Source organism: Brachyhypopomus gauderio, unplaced genomic scaffold (genome assembly GCF_052324685.1).
Source record: "Brachyhypopomus gauderio isolate BG-103 unplaced genomic scaffold, BGAUD_0.2 sc127, whole genome shotgun sequence".
Taxonomy (NCBI): Eukaryota; Metazoa; Chordata; class Actinopteri; order Gymnotiformes; family Hypopomidae; genus Brachyhypopomus; species Brachyhypopomus gauderio.
The window spans coordinates 230,534-248,848 of record NW_027506948.1 but is presented as its reverse complement, the minus strand read 5'-3'; the positions used below and the strand labels follow the sequence as shown (position 1 = coordinate 248,848).

Sequence of the window (18,315 nt, the reverse complement as noted above, 5' to 3'; positions counted from 1 at the left end):
GACATGGTTTAAATTATCTTGAAATAATGTTAAATTGGCTAGATTAAACCTGTCAGGGGATGGGATTTGAGAGAATTAAATCAAACCATCACAGTTATTATATTCAAAGTTTATTTATTTAAAAATATAAATAACATTTTAAAACACATATTTTACAGTAACTTGGTCAAAGAGTAAACATGGCATTCATTTCATTCTTGACGTTATTTTGTAATCTCTGTAATCTCCAGCACAGATACAGACACTGAGATTAAATCCTGTAAGACTCGTACCGTCCTCTGCCATTTTTACAGAACAAACTCAAGACCTCACTGGAGTCTCTACAGCAGCATCTGAAGGTCTTAGAGGAAGATAAACAAGCCTGTGAGAAAACAGCAGCACACATTAAGGTGAAAGGTCACTCTGAGTTCTGAATGGTGCTGTGATCACTGTCCACATACACCATAATGAAACACACACATTTGGACAGTTTATATTTCCTCATCATCTCCCATTCCAGTATCAGGCCCAGCACACAGAGAGGCAGATAAAGGAGGAGTTTGAGAAGATCCACCAGTTTCTACGAGATGAAGAAGCAGCAAGAATAGCTGCACTGAACGAGGAAGAGGAGCAGAAGAGTCACATGATGAGGAGGAAGATTGAGGAGATGAGTGGAGAAATAGCATCTCTTTCAGATCAAATCAGAAATACAGAGAAGGAGATGGAAGCTGAGAACATCCCGTTCTTACTAGTAAGAATCACTCAGTTGTCACGTAGGGCGACGCCCCCCCCCCCCCTCCTAGCTGTCACTCCGGTTCCCTGTTCCACATGTTTGTGTTTTCCCTTGCCTGTTTATCCTGTTGTCATAGTTCCCTCTGTCTGTCTGTCTGTCTGTCTGTATGTTGTTGGCTGCTTCCGTGCAGTCTGAGTCTCCGGTGTTACATCGCGAACAAGCCAGAGACAGGAATTCCCCTGGCACTGTGGGAACAAGGAAGTCCCGTCGCTCACGGAAGACTTTCCTTACGAGACTCCTAGTGAGCGCCATGTGTCTGGCCGACTTGGTGAACACTACAGGCAAGAGCAACCTGTAGTGTAAGATGCGGGCAGATGGAATGAATGCCTTCGAGTCGCTCCTCTGTTCCTGCTCCTGTGTCCTGGAGAGGGTCAGTCCCTGTCCCCGCTACCCGCTGGCAGACTCCTCCTGTCCACACGGCCAGTCAACAGACGTCCCCCGTCCCCGCTGTCTTTCAGCGGACTCCTCCCGTCCCTACTGCCCGCCAGCGGGCCCCGCCGGTCTCCATGACCCGTCAGCTGGTCCCCGTGGCCCGTCTGCCGGCTCCTTCGGCCCACACGGACCGTATACCGGCTCCTCCGGCTCATACAAAGACTTTCTCCACCTGTGGGCCAAGGACTGAAAGTGTTGTCTCTGATGGTGTTTCCCCTTCTCTGCCCGTGTCCCCCTTGTTGCCGTGCTCTGTCCCTGGTTTTTTGTTAGTCCCTGTTCCGGTTGTTGTGTCTGTCCGTGTCTATGTTCCTGTCCCCATGTCGGTCCCCAAGATTGTTACACATTTCGTTCCCGTACCTCTGTCAGTCATCCAACGTATACTGTCCTCCGTGTTTGCCTCAGCCCCGTTCCCTGACCTCACCCCTGGGTCTACCGCCTGGGTCTGATGTCGGTTATTGTATTCCTGCTCATCTAGTGTACATCACGTTTTCGTATTCTGTCATTTCTGTGCTTCGTGTTGTTTGTAAGTACTCCTCGTTTCTCTGCCCATTCGTTGTATTCCCGTCTCCTTGTATTCTGGTTTTTGTTCTGCATTTCCACCCGCATTTGTTTTATTAGTATTTCGTTTGTGTGTCTGTTTCTCTTCCCTGTGTTTGCGTCATGTCTTTGAATGTAGATTCTGTCTCGGACTGCTTATCGGATTTGACCTCTGCTTTTCTCTTTGACTCTGATTTTGGAATATTCCCTTTATTAGATCTTGCTCTCCTGTCCGCCTTCTCGCTCCACAGCACACGCTGCGTTACATCAGTCTGTATCTTTTTCCTTTCTCCCTCCCTCCCTCTCTCTCTCTCTCTCTCTTACTTAAACACTTAAAAAATTATTGAAAGTTGATTTTGTGAATTCAAATCATAAATGTTCAGTGGTCTACAGTTACTTGTCTACTGTTACTTGTCTACAGTTTTCCTTTCATTTCCTTTCCAGAACATGAAGTTTACCATAAAACAGTGAGTGATTCTCTTATATCTGATCAGTAGATTTTCATGCTAAGTTAAACTTTTTTGTTTAATCAATTTTAACATTTCATCTGTGACATTTCCAGTGTTCACTACACTCCAAAACAACATGAGAAGGTGTCAGGAGCTCTGATCAATGTAGCAAAACATCTTTCCAACCTGAAGTTCAGAGTCTGGGAGAGAATGCAGAAGATTCTCCAGTACTGTGAGTTTTGGTTTTCTTGGAGTCAATTTATTGGACTTGATCTGTTTCTGCATTTCAGATTATTTAAACTATCATAATAAAGAAATCATATGTATTCTAGGTTCATGAATCACTGTGTATTGAAACTAGGGGTGTATTCAACTAAGGATTTTCATAGTCGAATCAGATTCGTCAGCTTTTCCCTTTAGTCGACAAATAGTCGAATCGGGTTTATTTTTATTTTTTTAATGTAGAGCACCTTAGACGGGATCCCGTTCTCATTCAGGACTTTTTTCCTCTTCAAAGTAAAAACCTAAAACACTCAGATAAATGAATAAACATAGTAGGTTGGCTTTATTCAGCTTTTATTTATTTACTTATTTATTTTTTATGAAATGTTAGAGAACATTAACCGTCAGTGCGCATTGTGCATATCGAACTGTCAGACAGGCACTGTGCAAAATGTCAAAAATATTTTAAATAAAATATGCCTACCTGAAAATATAAAAAAAATGTCACACAACAGCAAACAAATACAAGGAAAGGTTCAAGTAACGGGGTTTAAAAGCAAACAACAACAAAAAATGTTTATAGTCCTACGCCGAGACGCGACGAGACGAGACGACACGACTGAAACGACAAACGTTTTTTTTTTTTCACCTTACGCGTTTTAAATGGTATGCCATGTTGTTTGTTGTCGTGCGATAACTTGCACTTTACTTTGTTTGATTCATCTTTATGTTTTTCAAAATACTTTTGAAGTTTTTTAGTAGCTATTATAATCTCGGCAGATGCTGCGCGTATTCTGTAGCGTGTTCAGCTCCGCTCGTTTGGATTGTGCAACTGCAGGGTGTGATTTATTAATGTGTAGTAAGGAAGATGCCTATTGTTAATGCGCATACATCATTTAAAAATATTTATTAACAGAAATTAGGATGGTTTTATTTGACAAAACGAAATATATAATGAAAACAAACACATTTTTGGACAGTCATGGCCTGGCGGTTAGGGAACTGGTCTTGTGACCGGAGGGTCGTGGGTTCGATTCCCAGACAGGCCATGACTGAGGTGCCCTTGAGCAAGGCACCTAACCCCAACTGCTCCCCGGGCGCCGGGCTAGGGCTGCCCACCGCTCTGGGCACGTGTGATCCACAGCCCCCTAGTAATCACTAGTGTGTGTGTTCTGACTGCACAGATGGGTTAAAAGCGGAGGACAAGTTTCGATTGGGCTGTAAAAATCACAATTGACAAATATGGCACATTTCATTTCATGTAACAACTAATGCTTAGCTGCACCCCCATGCAGTTAGAATGATACATTCGACTATGACATTCATAGTCGACTAGGGGATATAGTCGACTATAGTCGAATCAGCGACTATTGCAGGTCACCCCTAATTGAAACACACCTCAACATTAAAGGAAGAATAATGACAACTAAGGTTTTTACATCATTATATCTGATGGATTACTTCCTGTAGTCACTATGGCAGCTTCCAGTCTCAATAACATGTTCTGTCAGTATAAATAATCTGTTGTCCCAGTCTTAAAAGCAAAGCTGCTACTAGAAAATCTATCCATGGAATAATTACTCTGAATAAACAAAGCACGAACCAACTCAGAGTACAAAATAACCGATACCAGACATGGGACATACAAGGACAATAAATACATGGGACTAAACTATAAACAGGTGAAGACAATAACGACACGGGCGTGGCAGACGTGGGGAAACCATAGGAACAGACAACAAGGCGGGATCAATGAGCAGGGAACAACACAGACACAAGGAACAGGGAAACCGGAGTGACAGCTAGGAGAGGGGGGCGTAGCCCTACGTGACAGCTAGGAGAGGGGGGCGTAGCCCTACGTGAGCCCTCCTCACGTCTGTGAGGATCAGTTTAACTTCTCAGAATTTATTGGTGTGATGACATGATCACATGAAATAACCAAATAATACGTCTGATCTGAACAGATGGACAAAAATGACATCACTAAGAAACAATGACATCACAAAGACAACATGACATCACTAAGACAAAACGTCACTAAAGAGTGTTACATAAGGAAGAACCCAGTGAGGGTGATTCTCTTGTAATAATAATAATAATCTTTATATGTATAGCACCTTTCATACATACAAACATGCAACTCAAAGTGCTTTACAGAATAAATAAAAAGAAACATTAAAAGGAAGCATGTGACGGTGCGCACAGGGCGATGGACGAGGCACAGAGTCCAACAGTTCATACAAACGTCACTTTTATTAACATATAAATGAGCGCAGATGGCGCTGATTGTTGCTCCTAGTAAGGTGACTCCAGTGATCAAACAATCGCTTGGTTTTCTTTCCCCAGTCACCCAGACGATGCTGCGTAACCTCAGTGTTTTATTTGATCAGTTTTTGTTGTTAGATAGACATGTTAAACAGCTGACAAAATCTTATTTCTTTCACTTGAGAACCATTGGTAAACTTAGATCTGTAGTCTCAGATTCAGAGCTTGAGATGCTTATTCATGCTTTTATTTAATCTTGCATTGATTATTGTAATTCCTTATTTACCTCACTTAGTATGTCCACTCTAAATCGCTTGCAGGCAATACAAAATGCTGCCGCTAGACTGCTTACTCGATCAAATAAACGATCCCATATTACTCCTCTACTATCATCCCTGCACTGGCTTCTGGTCAAACAACGTATACATTTTAAAATTCTCACTCTTACTTACAGAGCGCTGCATGACCAGGCTCCACTGTATCTAACCGAGTTACTTAAGCCACATGTAGCCACACGTTGTCTTAGGTCAACCAACTTAGGTTTGTTGTCGGTTCCTTGTTCCCGTTTAAAAACTCGTAGGGACCGAGCATTTGTAGTTACTGCTCCAAGGCTATGAAACTCTTTGCCAAATTTCCTAGAGAAGCTGAGTCAGTTGAGTCATTTAAAAGGCAATTAAAGACCTACCTTTTTAAATCAGCTTTTGGATAATTTACTGTTAATTATATTTCACTTTATTGTCTTGCTGTTTTATTGTTTTATGAACTGTTTTGTGTAAAGCACTTTGTGACTGCTGTCTAAGATAAGTGCTAAATTTACATTTTTTACATTTAAATAAATACATTTTACTTACTTACTACATATAACACTTACACATTCAGTGTTGACGGACTCAAACCAAGACGAGCACGGGACACTGCGTGAACGCACATTAAATAGACAGACCACATAAGCCCAGAGTGATCACGAGACGAGCCACAGGTGAGACTGATGAACACGCTCGGACACAACCACACCCACGATAATACACAGACGACTAGACGTAGACGACATAAACACACGCCCAAAGGAGAGGGGTCAGGGGCTGCACCATGACAGAGCCCCCCACCAAGGGCACTACCCGTCCCGGGGTGCCAACAGAACTGAATGCCCCGAACCAACACCGATGGGCGGATCCGGAGCCCTCAGTCCTGCGTCTGGGAGATGTCCGCCCTCAGTGGAGAACCCGCCACGAACAGTTTAGAACACCCTCCCTGGGAAGACCGGGGAAAAGACGTTAGACTAAAAAAACAGAACATTCACAAAAACACACACAGGAACATTAATAGACAGATTACTCTGACACAACCACACCCACGAAGATACACAGACGCAGACGTCAAGACATAGACGACATAAACACACGCCCAAAGGGGAGGGGTCAGGGGCTGTACCGTGACAAAGCAAAGATAAGACAAAAAGAAAATGTTAAAATAAATTAAAGATAAAAAGGAAACAAACATAATAAAATAATGACAAATTATAAAATAATAATAATAATGTAATAAATATTAAAATAACATAAAATGTAACTAAATAAAATAATGTAAAAAAGTAAAATAAATAAGATAATAATAATCTGGAAAACTATTAAAATAATTAGAACAGAGATATAGAGTTTCTTAACTAAAAGCAGATCTAAACAGGAAGGTTTTGAGACTCTTCTTGAAACTATGCAGGGATGAAATGCCTCTGAGCTCTTCAGGAAGAGAATTCCAGAGCTTTGGGCCATAGTGGCTAAAAGCACCCTCGCCAATCTTTAATCGGCTTAGGAATCACAAGTAGATTACTGTTTGAAGACCTGAGAGACCTGACTGGAACATATCTAATCATCATTTCACTGAGGTAAAGAGGAGCAAGACCATGAAGACATTTAAACCTGACAGGTAACTAGTGCAGTGAGTGGAGTGCAGGTGTAATATGATCTCTCTTTCTCCTGCGGGTCAGAACCCTTGCAGCAGCGTTCTGAACTCGCTGTAGGTGAGAAACAGAGCTCTTTGGAAGAGCAGATTACAATAATCTAGCCTTGAAGTGATAAATGCATGGACAAGTTTTCCACTGTCAGCAGGAGAGAGCATATCTCGGACCTTAGCAATGTTTCGAAGGTAAATATGAGCTGTCTTGCATGCAGTCGTGATATGTGATTTGAAGCTGAGCTCATTATCAAAGGTGACACCCAGGTTCTTAACACAAGTTTGGCATATGGGGCAGTCATGGTCTGGTGGTAGGGAACTGGTCTTGTGACCGGAGGGTCATGGGTTCGATTCCCAGACCTGAGGCCATGACTGAGGTGCCCTTGAGCAAGGCACCTAACCCCAACTGCTCCCCGGGCGCCGGGCTATGGCTGCCCACCGCTCTGGGCACATGTGATCCACAGCCCCCAAGTAATCACTAGTGTGTGTGTGTGTGTGTGTTCTAACTGCACAGATGGGTTAAAAGCGGAGGACAAATTTCGATTGCGGTGTAAAAATCACAATTGACAAAATATGGCACATTTACATTTTACATTCAGATTAATTTGATTTAAATACTGTAAGTCTGGACATCATTCCTTTGTGAATCACTACCAAGAACAAGAAACTCTGTCTTCTCTTTATTTAATTGCAGAAAATTGTCAGACATCCATGTTTGTATATCACCTATGCAGTCAAACAGTGAGCAAATTGATTTTAGGGCTTTAGGTTCTAGAGAAATGTAAAGTTGAGTGTCATCTGCATAATGATGATAACTAATACCATGTTTGTTAACGATATGTGGTAACGAAAGCATATATAGTTTGAACAGTAACGGCCCCAGAATTGATCCTTGGGGGACGCCACAAGTTATTTTTTTATGTGTGGAGGAAGATGGACCTAATGTAGCATAATAATCTCGCCGAGTTAGACACGATCAAAACCAGTCTAAGACTAAGCAACTAAGGCCTACCCAGCTCTGTAGTCGATCAAGAAGTATTTCATGATCAATGGTGTCAAAAGCGGCGCTTAAATCTAGCAGAAAAATGACTGAGAGTTTGTCTGCATCCTTATTCAATCTCAGGTCATTTACTACCTTAACTAGTGCTGTTTCAGTGCTGTGAAGAACTCTGAAACCAGACTGAAAAGTGTCATTTATCTAATTTACTTTGACATAATCATTCAACTGGATTGACACAACTTATTCAATGATTTTGCTAAGAAAGGAAAGGTTAGATATAGGTTGATAGTTATTGAGAACTGTGGGATCAAGATTTCTGTTATTTAATAGTGGTTTAACCATTGCAGTTTTAAGAATATTAGGAAATTGTACAAAGTTTATGTGTACAACCACAACAGCAGAATCAACAGACACACTCAACATAGACACTGTAAAAGAACATGCCAGTGCAATCTTAACACCTGTAACTCTGCATACAAACACATTAGATTAATATCAGGTTACATTGCAGTACAACACAGACAGGCAGAACATGAGGTTTAGGTCCTGTAAAGATCTTCAGCTCTACAGTCATTTCACTCAGAGTAAAGGGCCTGCAGTCTGTAGATGTGACCTTATCACATAAACACATGAAGAACATGATGATTCATTCTGTTCTCTCTCCTCAGACCCTGTTACTCTGGACCCCAACACTGCCAATCCACATCTCCACCTGTCTGATGATCTCACTACTGTAAAACGCAGACCACAGAAATCACTGCTTCCTGATAATCCAGAGAGATTTGATGTTCATCCGTGTGTCCTGGGCTCTGAGGGCTTTAACTCAGGGACACACTACTGGGATGTTGATGTTGGAGACAGTAAATACTGGGCACTGGGTGTAATTAGAGAGTCTGAATGGAGAAAAGGATTGTGTTTCTGGGATTCAGTGTGGGGTTTATGTTACTATAAAAGCACTGGTAAATACTGGACACAGTGCCCAGGACACACAGATCACTACCTCACACCTACAGAGAAAGTGCAGAGGGTCAGAGTTCAGCTGGACTGGGACAGGGGGAAAGTGACATTCACTGATCTTCTAACCAGTTTACACCTGCACACTATAACACACACTTTTACTGACACTGTTTTCCCATTATTCTGCAGTTACAGTTCCTCTCCTATGACGATTTTGTCAGCAGAGATATCAGTAAAACTGTATCAGCACTGTATATCATACTTCTAATTCAATAATTAAATTTTTTAATTAAAGTGTATTTAATCCTGCAGTGACATCTGTCATGACCTTTTTAAATTCTAGATATGCAGAGAGATTGATGCAGACCACTGTATTTCTGTAATTATGAATTATGTGTGAGAGATGTGGATCTGGTGTATTGACCGGTGTCAAAGTTTATAAGTGTGATGACCATTCTGATTATTGTCCCTGATGCACATGTAAAAGTGTGATGGCTTTTTGCCATAAAAATGAAGAACCTTATTAAACACTTTATGAATGAGACATATAAATAATTTGGTCTCAGTAAAATATCTATCCAATTTTGGACTGTTATGAGGAAACTCGAACAAAACATGAATAACACGTTCTTCTCATAGTCACGTTCTTATGCTAATGAAGGCATGACAATGATTATCTGTTTATCTCATAGTCCAATTTGTTTTCTTCTCATATTGCAGTCTCTCATATTCTGCCCTTCGGTTACTCCAACTCCATCTTCAGTTCTTCTCCATTTCTCTGACTCTCTCCATCTCTCTCACTCTCTTTATCTCTCTCAGTCTCTCCATCTCTCTCAATCCCTCCATTTCTCTCACTCTCTCCATCTCTGTCTCTCCATCTCTCTCACTCTCTCCATCTCTCTATCTCTCTCAGTCTCTCCATCTCTCTCAATCCCTCCATTTATCTCACTCTCTCCATCTCTGTCTCTCCATCTCTCTCACTCTCTCCATCTCTCTCACTCTCTCCATCTCTGTCTCTCCATCTCTCTCACTCTCTCCATCTCTCTATCTCTCTCAGTCTCTCCATCTCTCTCAATCCCTCCATTTATCTCACTCTCTCCATCTCTGTCTCTCCATCTCTCTCACTCTCTCCATCTCTCCATCTCTCTCAGTCTCTCCATCTCTCTCAATCCCTCCATTTCTCTCACTCTCACCATCTCTGTCTCTCCATCTCTCTCCATCTCTCAGTCTCTCCATCTCTCTCAATCCCTCCATTTCTCTCACTCTCTCCATCTCTGTCTCTCCATCTCTCTCACTCTCTCCATCTCTCTCAGTCTCTCCATCTCCTTCAGTGTGTTCAGTGTATTCTCTCTGGTCATCACATCCTCCATCTCTCTCTTCTCTTCTTTTTCTTGCATTATGAATCTCTCCAGATAGGTCACTCTGTCCTTTATTTTCTGGAGATCTCCTTCCATTTCATTCTTCTCCCAGGTCAGGTCCACCTTTCTCTCTTCCTCTGTTTTTCTAAGTGAGAGTGATCACTCTCTTTCTGTTGTGCAGATGTCTCCATCACTCTTTTTAGTGAGGGCTCCTTCACTTGACTGTTCTCCACTGCAAAGCTCTGCTTTCATTGTTTGCAAATGGTGTAATATCATTTCAATGGTGTCTAAGGACCTCCTGGTGTTTTCAAATTCTTCCTCTCTTCTCAGTACTGCACTGTTGAGCTGTAACAAACATGCACTAGTGTTAGTGTTAAGATCTGGTGTTTCTGTTCCTGATCTACTGAGGATTGACCCCTCTGACTGTGTCTGCCACTCTCTATCACACACTCCTGCCTCAACACCTTCTAAAATACACAATTAAAACATGTAACATCATCTATACACACAGAGGATGAGAGCCAAGGAACAGATATTGAATTAATGTCAGTATACAAAAACTTTGACATGATAACTCTCAGTGATCTGATGTCTTAGGCCCCTCTGAACTTTATCCACCAATCATAATAAATAGAGTAGAGGGATCTGGTCATGTGACTCACATTATCTTCATGTTTGATCTATTTTTCCTCTCTGTTCCTCCAGCTGCAGGAGTCTCTCTGTCTCCTGTCTCACTCACACATAATGTCCTCCTGTCTCCACTCTCTCTCTCTCTCTCTCTCTCTCTCTCTCTCTCTCCGATGCTGTGTCGCCATCTGGTGGAGAAATCATCTGGTTTTCAGCTTATGAAATCTTTTACCAAAGCTCCTCCTCCCTGTACACGCCTGCCTGTTTGAGGAAGTAAATCTGGGAATGACACACTAGTCTTTATTAATTCTGCCGTTAGGTATGTTATAAATATTATGATAACCTCTTAAATCTGGTATTTACTTCTTTCTGCCTTATTTCTGAAAGGAGTCTAAACTCCTTCAGCTGGATAAAGGATTACAGTGACTGATTCTCTCCTGTTTGTTGTTGTACAGAGAAACAGCACAGCAGCTGTTGGAGGAAATGGCTGCTACAAACCCTCTGTCAGAAGAAGAGTTTTCATGTCCTGTGTGCTGTGACATCTTCAGAGATCCTGTTATACTGTCATGTAGCCACAGTGTGTGTAAAACCTGTCTGCAGCAGTTCTGGGAAACCAAGGGGTCTCAAGAATGTCCAGTTTGTAGGAGAAGATCTTCAAGAGACGATCCTCCCTGTAATCGTGCACTAAAGAACTTGTGTGAGGCTTTTCTAGCGAGCAGGAGTCAGAGATCTTCAGCAGGGTCTGAGGTTCTCTGCAGTCTGCACAATGAGAAACTCAAAGTCTTCTGTCTGGAGGACCAACAGCCTGTGTGTGTGGTGTGTCAGATTTCAAAGGCACATAAAACTCACGACTGCTGTCCAGTAGAGGAAGCTGTGTGTGACTTTAAGGTATGAAATTACATTTCACAATCAAAATGTCTATATATGCTTCTGAAATGAGTAAATGACTATATTGTTGTGTTAGTGGGTGTGGTTCCAGCTAAAGAACCACCAAATACATGTGACTTGTATGACTAAACCAGAAGAAATGCCCAGTGATCAAAGTAACTCAGTTAAACTCTGTGTCTATATGTTTAATAAAGTCTATGAAGATCAAATTCTCCAACACAGTTCTATCTCTATATTAGACATAAGTGAGAAGGGTCCTGTGGGGAAAGATGAAACCTGCCATTCTGATCTCTACAGTTTCACTCTATGAGACTCTCAGCACTTTTCTACATTCACAGTTTACACCTACTGTAAGACTCTTACTCTTAACTAAACAATTTTAAACTGTAGAACAAACTCAAGACCTCACTGGAGTCTCTACAGCAGCATCTGAAGGTCTTAGAGGAAGATAAACAAGCCTGTGAGAAAACAGCAGCACACATTAAGGTGAAAGGTCACTCTGAGTTCTGAATGGTGCTGTGATCACTGTCCACGTACACCATAATGAAACACACACATTTGGACAGTTTATATTTCCTCATCATCTCCCATTCCAGTATCAGGCCCAGCACACAGAGAGGCAGATAAAGGAGGAGTTTGAGAAGATCCACCAGTTTCTAAGAGATGAAGAAGCAGCAAGAATAGCTGCACTGAAGGAGGAAGAGGAGCAGAAGAGTCACGAGATGAGGAGGAAGATTGAGGAGATGAGTGGAGAAATAGCATCTCTTTCAGATCAAATCAGAAACACAGAGAAGGAGATGGAAGCTGAGAACATCCCGTTCTTACTAGTAAGAATCACTCAGTCACATCATTTACTGATGGACTTAAATGGTTTTTTTTCTCTTTCTGTGTACAGTTGTCCCTCTGTTTCCTTATCAGAACGTCTCATCCACATTGAAACAGTAAGTGATTATTATTTCTGTTTGATCTCCATATTGTGTTACACATTGTGTTTGTCACATGTTTATTAGGACATATATAGCGCTGATAGGGCACGTAGAACATGAATAAACGTATCCACACACATAGACTCAGACAACGACGAGCACAGGACGCTGCGCGAACTCACATTAAATAGACAAACCACATAAACCCCACGTGATGACGAGACAAGCCACAGGTGAGACGAATCAGCACAAGACACAACCACACCCACGGAGATCCACTGACGCAGACTAGGAGACGTAGACGACATAAACACACGCCCAAAAGGGAGGAGCCGGGGTCCTCAACGTGACAGAAATACTTTGAATTATGTGCAAAAATGAGAAAAATACATTAAACATGTCAATTAAAATGTTAAATAATTTGCATAAGATATATAATAAATAATATTTATTTATTTATTATTAATAATAATAATAAAAAATTTTCAGTGTTCATCACACCCCAAAGAAATCTGAAAAGTTGTTAGTAGATCTGATCCATGTAGCAAAACATCTTTCCAACCTGAAGTTCAGAGTCTGGGAGAGAATGCAGAAGATTCTCCAGTACTGTGAGTTTTGGTGTTCTTTGATTAATTAGAGTAATTATGTTCTCCTCACAATTAGAACTCTATGAATGAATGAATGAATGAATGTTTCAATTTATATAGCGCCTTATCTAGATACCCAAGGCGCTTTACAATTGTTAACACAGCTACGTTACAGACAACCAATCACACACCGGCGAGAAGCGGCAGCCAATTGCGCACAGCGTACTCTCTACCGGGATCCACAGCCCCCTGGGGGACTGAATGGGGTGCAGGAAGGGGAGAGAGGACAGACCCTAGTGGCAGAGCACCATCCACCACTGGGCATACAAGCACACACACTCAGACGACAACTTGTTTTTATTGAACAGAGAGAGACACAGACACACACTCAGGGAGAATTTGTCTGGACTGCCAATTTACCTAACCTCCATGTTTTTGGACTATGGGAGGAAACCAGAGATCCCGGAGGAAACCCACGCAGACACGGGGAGAACATGGAAACTCCACTCAGATAGGGACTTGAACCCAAGACCCCAGTGCTGAGAGGCAAACTCTACACCACCCACTCTCCCCCTCTACACCACCCACTCTCCCCCTCTACACCACCCACTCTCCACCTCTACACCACCCACTCTCCCCTCTACACACCACCCACTCTCCACCTCTACACACCACCCACTCTTCACCTCTACACACCACCCACTCTCCACCTCTACACCACACACTCTCCACCTCTACACACCACCCACTCACCACCTCTACACCACCCACTCTCCACCTCTACACACCACCACTCTCCACCTCTACACCACCCACTCTCACCTCTACACACCACCCAATCTCCACCTCTACACCACCCAATCTCTACCTCTACACACCACCCACTCTCCACCTATACACATCACCCACTCTCCACCTCTACACCACCCACTCTCCCCCTCTACACACCACCCACTCTCCACCTCTACACCACCCACTCTCCACCTCTACACCACCCACTCTCCCCCTCTACACACCACCCACTCTCCACCTCTACACACCACCCACTCTGGTTGTTCAACTGGTCGTCGATTCCAACCCAGCTTTCTAACCATTCTATTAAGATCCTGTGATCTATTGTGTCGAATGCCGCACTAAGATCAAGAAGCACTAGCAGAGATACATAGCCTTGATCTGAGGCAGGGAGGAGATCATTTGTTACTTTAACTAGGGCTGTTATATAAATTAATAAAACAGACACAATTTAAAGTGTCAAAACAACAGGCACACAAGTACTGCAGGGGTGTGTGGTGAACACACAACATCACCATCACTTCCCTCTTATCAACCTACTGCAGCATTTCACTCAGAGTAAAGGGCCTGCAGTCTGTAGATGTGACCTCATCACATAAACACATGAAGAACATGATGATTCATTCTGTTCTCTCTCCTCAGACCCTGTTACTCTGGACCCCAACAATGCCAATCCAGAACTCCACCTGTCTGATGATCTCACTACTGTAGAAGAGAGACCACAGAATTCACTGCTTCCTGATAAGCCAGAGAGAATTGATGAGTGTCCATATGTACTGGGCGCTGAGGGCTTTAACTCAGGGACACACTGCTGGGATGTTGATGTTGGAGACAGTGAATACTGGGCACTGGGTGTAATTAGAGGGTCTGAATGGATAAAGGGAGGGAGGTTCTGGGATTCAGTGTGGGGTTTAAGCTACTTTAAAAACAATGATAAATACTGGACATTCTGTCCTGGACAGAGATCTCACCTCTTCACACCTACAAAGAAAGTGCAGAGGGTCAGAGTTCAGCTGGACTGGGACAGGGGGAAAGTGACATTCACTGATCTTCTAACCAGTTCACACCTGTACACTATAACATACACTTTTACTGACACTGTTTTCCCATTATTCTCTACATGCAGGTCCTCTCCTATTAAGATCTTACCAGCAAACATATCAGTAACAGTGGAACATAAATGTAAATATAAACATAAACATTAATTACCTGACTGTTAACTACTACAAAGTGAAAGTTTTAATATTATGTTACTCTTCTGTGTAGTGTATTTGGTCAATATAAATTTATTCCCACTCCAGTATGAGTGACACATCTAACACTTATTAACACTCATGTCCAAGTGTGCTACTAGGAGTGAAATATGATTTAATAATTTAATACTCCTTAGAAACGTTTAGCATGTTGATAAGTGTTGGTGTCACGTTGAGGACCCCGGCCCCTCCCTTTTGGGTGTGTGTTTACGTTGTCCACGTGCATCGTCTGCGTCTGTGTATCTCCGTGGTAGTGGTTGTGTCCTGTGATAATATGTCTCACCTGTGACTCGTCTCGTAATCACGTGGGGCTAATGTGGTTTGTCTATTTAATGTGCGCTCGCGCAGTGTCCTGTGCTCGTCGTTGTCTATAGTTGACACGTCTGTGTGAGTGTTACATGTTTCTCGTGCGCTATTGCGCAATACTTGTGAATAAACGTGACGTCTGTTGCCAAAACCAGCGGATCTGTGTCTCGTCCGTCTGTCGCCTCCCGCGTCACAGTTGGGCTGATTTTCAAATTCTTCCTTAATAAGCTTAATAAAATTATTAAGCTTTTTGAATTTTGATTTTTGTCATTTGTAATCATTTAATTAGGATGGATGAGGCACCACAGTTTACAAGGATTATAAACACATTTAAATTAACTATCTGGATTGAGGTGTTCTCCTATTTTCTACCAATGCAATAAATATTTAGACACAGGCCTCAAAAAAGTATTTAAAGGGAAGGGACCTTCTCTGGATTTTCCAGAGATTTCTGGATGTTTTTGAACATACGTACAATATAGAAATCATTGATATGCACTTATTCCTCATGTTTCCTTCTGTTCCGTATAATACAGTAATACGATATAATACAGTATACAGTTTATAGAAGTAAATCAGTCTCTAAATTAAAGTTAAAATGTAACACTCAAAATGGCAATGTAATCCTAAATTTGCATTTACATGTTACATTCATACAAGCAACTTTAAGCTCAAAATTCTAATTCAAATGCAATAATTCCATTTACATTTGCAATCTGGTAGACGTCTGTTCATATTTCATTTACACATACATTTTGATGCTTTATTTGTGCCTTTATTGAAATGAAAATGTATTTCCCGATTTGAATTATCAAGTTCTATGCTATCACGGTGACAGCTCCAGACCCCTCCTTGTGGGCCTGTTGTTATGTTGTCTGCGTGCAGTTATGTCCATGTTTGTAGTTCCGTGGGTGTGGGTCGTTAGTGAACGTGTTCATTGGTCTCACCTGTGCCTTGTTTTGTGATCACGGGGAAATGTGTTCTGCACTTATTTAATGTGCGTTCACACAATGTCTCGTGCTCGTCTTTGTCTACAGCTCGTGCCTGTGTGTGTGTGTGCGCTGATGTGTTCAGAGTGCTATGTGCTACTCGCGCTGGACTCCACTTTTTGTGTTTATTAAAGTGCGTGTTTCTCACCGCAACGTGCCTCGTCGTGCCCGCCTCCTCCCCACGTTACACATGCAAAGGTTGTATCAAAATTATAATTAAAATGTTATTCATTCAATATGCATTTGCATTCCATGATAATGTGTTTGAAATGTAATTTTTAACATCACCACCTCACTAAAAAGATGTCAAAATTCAAATGTTAAAGGGAATATAGTGCCTCTCCTGTTTGCAATAACATTACGATACCAACGGCGCTCACTCTGTGTCAAAATGCATTTTGAAAACACATTCCGAGCAGAATGCATTTTCATTTTCATGGTCTTCCACCTCAGGCAGCCAATCAGGACGGGACTATATCACGCTAAGCAGCACAGGCGAGTTTTTTAAACATGGCCGCAGAAGTGCTCATTAGATTAATTCAAAGGGTAGCAGACGAGTACTTATGAATTCACTCTCCCATTAGTGTGAAAGGTTAATCGAGCAAGTGGCAGACATCTCTGCTGTAACATATGAACCAGGGAGAGAAGGATCCAACTGTGGAACAATATCGCTTTTATTGAACATATAACATTCTCCGAAGGCGAGTAGCGAGTGTTAGGCAGAGTGTCAGGTTGGTCCCGGGTCACACAGAGAGAGCAGAGTCCAAGAGAAACAGAAGAGCTAGGCTGGGGACGAGGTCTAGGAGGGAAGTAGAGGTCAGTACACAGGCAGTGAACAGAGTTAGGAGAATGTTCAGTATGCGACATGAGTCGGCAATTCCTCGCAACCCGGAAGCATGACTTCTATCTTTAAATAGTCAAGGAAGGGGTGTGTATTATGAGAGACAGGTGCATGGCTAATTGTCTGGAGGGAGGGGCTGTGTGCTGTTCCTAACATCTGCCTTATCTGGCACTGACTTGACAGTTGCTATTGCCAAATTGAGAGCCAAACCAGGAAACAGTTAAAAGCAGTCGAACACAGAGGCAGCAATCCATGTGTTGGATGCCCACATGGCCTCAGCATCCAACCTCCACTGGATAGATGAAGGTCCTCCAGACAGTTGAGTTGAGTCTCTTAGCACTCAACACCACTGGTATTGTAAGTTTTGAGGACCGCAGGTCTAACACAGTGATGGTGGTGTTGAGGATTGCAGGTCTAACACAGTGATGGTGGTGTTGAGGACAGCAGCTCTAACACAGTGATGGTGGTGTTGAGGACCGCAGGTCTAACACAGTGATGGTGGTTTTGAGGACCGCATGTCTAACACAGTGATGGTGGTGTTGAGTACTGCAGGTCTAACACAGTGATGGTGGTGTTGAGGACAGCAGCTCTAACACAGTGATGGTGGTGTTGAGGACCGCAGGTTTAACACAGTGATGGTGGTGTTAAGGACCGCAGGTCTAACACAGTGATGGTGGTGTTGAGGACCGCAGGTCTAACACAGTGATGGTGGTGTTGAGGATCGCAGGTCTAACACAGTGATGGTGGTGTTGAGGACCGCAGGTTTAACACAGTGATGGTGGTTTTGAGGACCGCAGGTCTAACACAGTGATGGTGGTGTTGAGGACCGCAGGTCTAACACAGTGATGGTGGTGTTGAGGACCGCAGGTCTAACACAGTGATGGTGGTGTTGAGGATCGCAGGTCTAACACAGTGATGGTGGTGTTGAGGACCGCAGGTCTAACACAGTGATGGTGGTGTTGAGGATCGCAGGTCTAACACAGAGATGGTGGTGTTGAGGATCGCAGGTCTAACACAGTGATGGTGGTGTTGAGGGCAGCTGAAGTGTTTGTCCTCCCCTCTTAATGGTAAATTAAGCAGCTGAGATTGTCTGAACCTTCACACAGGATCCAGCCTGAGACCACGTGGAGTATAACAATCTTTATATCTACAACACTAACACAA

General features: G+C 42.6%; 1 protein-coding gene and 1 long non-coding RNA gene across 10 annotated transcripts; both read left to right on the top strand.

Moving 5' to 3' along the window:
- The first annotated feature begins 611 nt into the window (after window positions 1-611).
- On the top strand, window positions 612-9,589 carry LOC143498952 (uncharacterized). Its single transcript, XR_013126023.1, has 5 exons — window positions 612-730; window positions 2,186-2,208; window positions 2,304-2,422; window positions 5,557-5,656; window positions 8,296-9,589. It is a non-coding gene; the product is annotated as an uncharacterized LOC143498952 (long non-coding RNA).
- Window positions 9,590-9,609: 20 nt separating this feature from the next.
- On the top strand, window positions 9,610-15,480 carry LOC143498950 (E3 ubiquitin-protein ligase TRIM35-like). Of its 9 annotated transcripts, none has more exons than XR_013126021.1 (7): window positions 9,611-10,888; window positions 11,025-11,457; window positions 11,848-11,943; window positions 12,054-12,284; window positions 12,353-12,398; window positions 12,873-12,991; window positions 14,405-14,424. XR_013126021.1 is itself a non-coding variant. In XM_076993852.1 (7 exons), exons 2-7 carry the CDS (start codon window positions 11,053-11,055, stop codon window positions 14,965-14,967), a joined length of 1,437 nt encoding a protein of 478 aa, XP_076849967.1. In that variant the 5' UTR covers window positions 9,651-10,888; window positions 11,025-11,052; the 3' UTR covers window positions 14,968-15,480. The 9 variants fall into 9 exon arrangements, 7 of the variants coding, with proteins under 7 accessions (XP_076849973.1, XP_076849972.1, XP_076849970.1 ...); XM_076993852.1 differs by having other exon boundaries at window positions 9,651-10,888; window positions 12,376-12,398; window positions 14,405-15,480; XM_076993858.1 differs by lacking the exon at window positions 12,873-12,991 and having other exon boundaries at window positions 9,610-10,888; window positions 14,405-14,542.
- The last annotated feature ends 2,835 nt before the right edge of the window (window positions 15,481-18,315 follow it).

Bases quoted from the DNA above. Each gene is read 5' to 3' on its own strand.
- LOC143498950 (XM_076993852.1), top strand. From the start codon at position 11,053: ATGGCTGCTACAAACCCTCTGTCAGAAGAAGAGTTTTCATGTCCTGTG. The intron at 12,285-12,375 runs GTAAGAATCACT...TTTCCTTATCAG, and splicing joins AGAACATCCCGTTCTTACTA to AACGTCTCATCCACATTGAA. The intron at 12,992-14,404 runs GTGAGTTTTGGT...CTCTCTCCTCAG, and splicing joins GCAGAAGATTCTCCAGTACT to ACCCTGTTACTCTGGACCCC.